The sequence below is a fragment of the Palaemon carinicauda genome, chromosome 42 (assembly GCF_036898095.1).
Source record: "Palaemon carinicauda isolate YSFRI2023 chromosome 42, ASM3689809v2, whole genome shotgun sequence".
NCBI lineage: Eukaryota > Metazoa > Arthropoda > Malacostraca > Decapoda > Palaemonidae > Palaemon > Palaemon carinicauda.
The window spans coordinates 27,262,460-27,269,959 of NC_090766.1; the positions used below are offsets into that span (position 1 = coordinate 27,262,460).

General features: G+C 32.2%; 1 protein-coding gene across 1 annotated transcript in view; it reads right to left on the bottom strand.

Annotated features, from left to right (window-relative positions):
- LOC137632767 (uncharacterized) overlaps positions 1-7,500 on the bottom strand; it is a 60,932-nt gene that overhangs the window by 31,154 nt on the left and 22,278 nt on the right. The window contains exons 4-7 of the mRNA XM_068364845.1: positions 6,162-6,265; positions 5,356-5,511; positions 3,175-3,250; positions 1,011-1,122 (exon numbers count right to left, since the gene is read on the bottom strand). Coding sequence (XP_068220946.1) covers positions 1,011-1,122; positions 3,175-3,250; positions 5,356-5,511; positions 6,162-6,265 — 448 coding nt within the window. The remainder of the gene's footprint in view (positions 1-1,010; positions 1,123-3,174; positions 3,251-5,355; positions 5,512-6,161; positions 6,266-7,500) is intronic.

The window sequence follows — 7,500 nt, forward strand, 5'->3', positions numbered from 1 at the left end:
ACCACTGTTTTTAATACTCATTCATGGGATCAAACTCATTAATCTTGAACATGCAAAATTTAGGCGAAGATAGTAATTTGTATTATAATTTGCTAGGCGCACATTTCGACAAGATTTAAAAAAAATTAATGGATTGGTTTTCCTAAAAAGTCTATTTTAAGGGGGGACAAATGTTGAATTTATTCTTATTCATAATTCAAGGTAAACTTTCAAGTACAAACACACACACACACACACACACACACACACACACATATATATATATATATATATACATAAACACGAGAGAGAGAGAGAGAGAGAGGAGAGAGAGGAGAGAGAGGAGAGAGAGAGAGAGAGAGAGAGAGAGAGAGAGAGAGAGAGAGAGAATTATAATTCTCAACGGAAATCGACGGAACTTCGTAAGTTGTACCTTTACATGGCTATTACCATTATTACTTGTGCATGTAACGCAAACACCTTTAGTAATGACCTCGGGACATATTACCACCATTAGCTTATATTCTCGACCTAATTTTACGTATATTAAAGATAAGTTATTTGCTTTAATATTCTTTAAATTACTCTTTGTATTGCAATTACAAAAACTACACATAATATATATGTAAACAAATATGTATAAAAAGTCTCCCACCATCAGCATGGCCTTGTGAGCTAAAGATGGAGGAGATGAAGGGATGGTCTACCTGATGAATCATCAGCAGCCATTGCTAGGACCAGGTACAGCCATTGCCCCGGCCCTCCCTGGTCCTAGCTTGGCTGGAAAAGGGACTTGGGCGCTGATCGTATGTGTATATGGACAGTCTCTAGGGCATTGTCATTGTCCCTTGCTTCTGCAATTCATAAGCGATATTTCATTCAACAATCCAGAGAGAAGAAGAAGAAGAAGAAGAAGAAGAAGAAGAAGAAGAAGAAGAAGAAGAAGAAGAAGAAGAAGAAGAAGACTTAGGAAAAGTAGAAGAAGAAGAAGAAACAAATGATGACGTCATTGAACAGTAGACAACACGCACCTATATTTCGCATTGCAAGTGTATTCCACAATTGTTGAAGCAACGTAACTGGTAATGACTGTTCTCGTTCCGTTACCCAGAGCTGCCGGTGGTTCGCCAAGACAAGTAAGAACTGCAGAGAAGAAAGGGAGAAAAATAAAAAGGTCAAGGAATACAGGAATTATAACGGAATATAGTTATACTCTGAGGTAAAAGCAAATATATTTGACTACAGGAATGATAAAAAGTTATACTCTGAGGTAAAAGTAAAGAGATTTGGATACATAATTCATAAAGTTATACTCAGAGGTAAAAGTAAAGAGATTCGGATACATAATTCATAAAGTTATACTCTGAGGTAAAAGTATATAGATTTAGATACAGGAATTATAGAATTATACTCTGAGGTAAAAGTAATTAGATTTAGATACAGGAATTATGTAAATTGAATAGATTTGGATACAGGAATTATAAAGTTATACTCTGAGGTAAAAGTATATAGATTTAAATACAGGAATTATGTAAAAGTGAATAGATTTGGATACAGGAATTATAAAGTTATACTATAAGGTAAAAGTAATTAGATTTAGCTACAGGAATTATAAAGTTATACTCTAAGATAAAAATAATTAGATTTGGATACAGGAATTATGAAGTTATACTCTGATGTAAAAGTGAATAGATTTGGATACAGGAATTCTAAAGTTATACTCTAAGGTAAAAGTTATTAGATTTGGACAGAGGAATTATAAAGTTATAATCTGAGGTAAAAGTAATTAGATTTAGATACAAGAATTATAAAGTTATACTCTAAGGTAAAAATGAATAGTTTAGGATAAAGGAATTATAGTTATACTCCAATGTAAAAGTGAATAGATTTGGATACAGGAATTACAAAGTTATACTCTGAGGTAAAATTGAATAGGTTTGGATATGGGAATTATAAAAATTTATACTCTGAAGTGAAAGGAATTAGATTGGGATGCAGGAATTATAAACTTATATTCTGAGCTAAAATTAAATAGGTTTGGCAGCGGGAGAGAAAGAAGAAATCTGTAAGGGAACTAGAGAACAAAAAAGTGGGTGCCACTATAGTCCATTTCTTTTAGCGAGGCATATTTGCACCGACTCGCAGCGGTGCCCTTTTAGCTCGGAAAAGTTTCCTGATCGCTGATTGGTTGAACAAGATAATTCTAACTAATCAGCAATCAGGAAACTTTTCCGAGCTAAAAGGGCACCGCTGCGAGTCAGTGCAAATCTGCCTCGCTAAAAGAAATGGACTATAGGCGCCCAGGAGATGGTGCTCAGAATAAAGCACTCCGTGTAGGAAGGTACAGGAGAAATAAAGTGAACAAGTAAAGGAAAAAGAAACGTAAAAAAACAGTAATCAAATAACTAAATACCAGATATAAAGACGAATAGATAACTATATTATAAAGATAGATGAAAATAAACAAAGTGATTATGGGTGACAATAAACAAAGCGATTAACGTGGAAATACACAATAAATTAATAACAGTAAATGAGAGAAAACAAGAAAGTGAGACATGCTTAAATGAAAAAACATAAGTGTAAATAAAGATATAAGAAAAAAAATATTAATAGATATTAATAAAACAAACACCTGAATTAATAATAGTAAAGATAAGAACTAAATTAATAAATTATTGAAATTATGAATAAAAAAGTAGTAGTAGTAGTAGTAGTAGTAGTAGTAGTAGTAGTAGTAGTAGTAGTAGTAGTATTAATAAACATGATAGAGAAAAGGAATAGAAAAAATATTAAAGCTAAAGAATAGATAAAAAGTGACAATCAGAAATGAAGAATTAAGCAATATAAATTTAAAAAAGAATAAAATAAACAACAAATAAATGTTCTAATAATTCAGAAATAAAAAGGGGCCCGTTTTATCCAGTAAAAACTAATACAGTATGTACAATTATTTTCATGCAAATGTTGTACAACAATATGTAGAATTACCTTTTGAGAAATTTGTATTGTAAATGAAAACTATATATATATATATATATATATAATATATATATATATATATATAATATATATATATATATATATATATATATACATATGTATATGTATATGTATATATATGTATATATATGTATATAGATGTATATATATATATATATATTTATATATATAAGTTATTCATTTATATCTTACCTTTAACTTGCATGGACGATGTGTCAACAGGTCCTAACGTGTTTTCAGCCAGAGCAACAGCCAAGCTTTTGGAAACCTGCAAATATGAAAGAGAAAATGTTATCATTAAACCTACCTAAACATGGCCGTGATAAAATGAGAACCCTAAGGCCGACGTGTAAAATGTGATCCCTGAAGCTGAGGTGGTTTGAACATGTAATGAGAAAAGGAGACCAAAACACAGAGCTGCCAGTTACAACGCGGATCTTTTCCTATTGCATTGCCCAATAGCTAAGGGGGTTTGGTAATTGATGATAATGAAAAACCATGTGCTTATCAGTGAGATTTTTAATGTGAGATGAATTTTTGGGTATGTCCCCTAACTCTCAAACTTAACAGAGCTGATCAGTTCTTAATTATTTTCCCTTGAAATGTCAAAATCCCCCCTTTGAACAACATTCAATCTCAGCCCCAAGATGATTTGACCAAAGTAATGTAAAGAACGATTATTTTTATTATTTTCATTATTACTTTCTAAGCTACAACCCTAATTGAAAAAAAAAATGGGTTGCTACAAGCTCATGGGCCCCAACAGGGAAAATATCCCAATTAGGAAAGGAAACAAGGAAAAATAAAATATTTTAAGAACAGCAACATCATCTAAATTAATATTTCCTACATAAACTATAAAAATTTTAACAAAACAAGAAAAAGATAAATTATATAGAATAGTGTGCCGGAGTGTACCCTCAAGCAAGAGAACTCTGATACAAGACAGAGGAAGACCATGGTACAGAGGCTATGGCACTACCCAAGACTACAGAACAATGGTTTAATTTTGGAGTGAATACTTCTGTTAAGGAAGATGGTAATATGAACAGTTTACGCCAAAGTATGTACGTACTCATACCGGGAAAAGTTATAGCAATAATGAAGTGCTTTCAGTGATGGAATTTATAAAGCATTTAGAGCATTGCTTCATGGAATGAAATTTAGACGCGTAGATACGAAAACTTGCTTCAGGCTTAACTTACTTTTAAAACAATTGCTAAGGATATCCAAGACCCTAAAACTAACGTGATTTTCATTCAATCGTTTTTATGCCAAGCGTTAAGTAATTAGTTCCCAAGTATAACTAGTTCAACGTTGGTTTTTTCTCAAAAGCAAACAGCGTCTCTCTCTCTCTCTCTCTCTCTCTCTCTCTCTCTCTCTCTCTCTCTCTCTCTCTCTCAGTTCAGGCGAGCTTAAACTCCGTAAACGAAGAAAACAATGAAGACTAGACCGGGCACTCAGTAGAGTGAATAACTTTGCATATACCATGTTATACATCAAAAGATAGGCAATTCTATTATGCACATTTTGGCACTAGTTTCCCGCAAATAATATAAAAAGTGACAATATAAAAAGAAATTTTTGACCTTTTCATGAAATTGACCTTGACCTTTGATCCAATCACTCCCAAAATCTAATCAAATTGTCCTTGCATCATGGGCAATCATCCCATCGAATTTCATGAGAATAACAAGCCCACAGACAGGCACACAAACAAATAAATTAATTTGACCTTGCCCTTTCGCTCAATCACTCCCACAATCTAATAAAATTGTCCTTGGTTCATGGCCCATAATCCCAGCAAATTTTGTGAGGTTCGGTCAAAAAGTTTTTGAGTTATGTGAGTCGCAAAACAGACAAATATAATAAAATAAATAAATTTGACCTTGACCTTTGCCCAATCACTTTCAAAATCTAACCAGATTGTTCTTGGATCACGGCAAATCCTCCCATCACATTTCGTGAGATTCGGTCAAATAGATTTCAAGTTATGCGAATCACAAACATAAAAACATAAATTAATAAATAAATTTGCTAATAAAAATGTCCTTGTATCATAGGCAATCTTCCCACTAAATTTCATGGGATTCGATCAAATAGCTTTTGAGTTATACGAATAAAAACATACAAATATAAATAAATAAATTTGACCTTGATCTTTGACCTAATTACTTCCAAAACCTAATCAAATTGTTCCTGTATTATGGGAAATAATCCAATAAGATTTCATGAGATTCTATCAAATAGCTTTTGAGTTATACGAGTCACAAAACAAACAAACGTACACACATAAATAAATAAATACACAAAATTCAAGACATGAGTTTCGCAACGAAATTAGCGAAGGTAACAACACCAATCGGTACTCACAGGCGTCGACACCGCTTCGCTTCTGCCTCTGAGGAGAATTTCGACTTTGAAGACAACGTTGCTTGACGTGTGATTGACGTAGGTGGCTTTCAGAGAGAGGAGGATGGGCTGAAGGCTGGTCTCGTTGGTTGCCATTGTCCCTTTCAGATTATTCAGCTGAAATAAATGAGTGGAGAAATAGATGGCACTGTTGGTTTATGTATTTCAAGTGTGAATAGATTCAAGATAATGTTTGTGATAAAGTGTTCGTAAATGTATTTGCATTTAATATAGCCCTCCCTGGCATTAATAATATATATATATATATATATATATATATATATATATATATATATATATATATATATATATATATATATATATATATATAAAATGCAAGAATGTGTACATATATATATATATATATATATATATATATATATATATATATATATATATATATATATATATATATACATATATATATATATATATATATATATATATATATATATATATATATATATATATGTGTGTGTGTGTGTGTGTATAATATGGGAATACGTATGAGACTGCAGAACTATCACAATGAAGAGGAATCTAGTTACGTTTTCTGGAAAACTGAAGAAATTCTATTGCTCAGTAAACTAGTGCCTTACACAGACAACATAATACAATAAGTACATAATCGTATGTCTTTCAAACCAGATGTATCGAAGAAAAAGATATCAGCTTCTATTTTGAAAAATAATCCTCAAATCCAGAGAGAAAATTAGTTGGTGGTGACTAACGTCATAGAAATCTCTCTGTCAAGAAATTGAACGTACCTTTGTAGTAACCTCATTCTCAAGGGTTGTTGTCTGCGTAGCATCGGCTGCCTTTGTGACGTATTGCGACTCTGTGAGCGTCAGAACCGTTACAGCCACAGTCACTGGAAAGAAAAGGGAATTTTAATGCCATTAGTTAAAAGGATAATGTATTCTTTCCGATCTTCAGTGTTTCCTATCATTTTTGTTTAAACAGGGATATTCTACTCTAAAGTTTGCAATGACAAGAGCACACACACTAAAAAAAAAAAAAAAAAAAAAAAAAAAAAAAAAAAAAAAAAAAAAAAAAAAAAAAAACCACTAACAACCCTTCGCTCCACCTTGCAAATGACTGGAATGTGAGTGAAATTTCAAAACCGCTGCACGGTAAGCAAATTTCTAATGTGACGTTACAGTATACGTTAGGTCAATTTTTTACTCCAGCCTATTTTATATAAAACTAGAGGGACACTCAAGAGAGCGCAGACCTCCGCAGCGGCAGCTTATTTCTCGACCTTCCGCTCGGCCTTGACCTTGACTTTTGACCTCAACATATATTAATTGACGTGGATTTTCATACACTCATATATGAACCAAGTTTGAAGTCCGTGACAACGATGTCCAATCCAAACTTATGGCAGATTACGTGAATTGGAAATTTTGTTTGACCGTGACCTTGACCTTTGACCTTGAGCTTCCAAAATTTAATTATCTCCAGCTTTTTACATAAAAGTGAATCCCTAAAAGTTCCATTACTTTACGATTAAGAAATTGTGGCCAGGAAGCTGTTAACAAACAACCAAATACACACACATAGGGGCGAAAACATAACCTCCGACCAACTTCGTTGGCGGAGGTAAAGAAAACCTGTCAAAGCAATTCTTAAACGCATTTAATCCAGCTGAATACCACACAAACATGAGAAAAAAAAAAACAGAGTTGAGTAAACAATAGACCGATAAGTGACGTCATTAGAGTCAGCGTCAACGGAGGCACTCCCTATTTCTGAGGGACCAAACCATAGAGAATACTTTATCTATAGCAGTTATTTGTAAAAAACGTAGCTTCAGTAGATTGAAATAGTACCAAATGAAAGAATGAAACAGTGCACATCGATGCACTAGTGGTTCAAAAGGAAACATTTGGGGTAAAATAGTTTGGGCAAATGTTGGTTCTCAAAATAATAATGCCTGTGAATATTAAAAAACATACGTGATAGTTATACATGATATATATATATATATATATATATATATATATATATATATATATATATATATATATATATACATATATATATATATATATATATATATATATATATATATATATACATACATATATATATATATATATATAT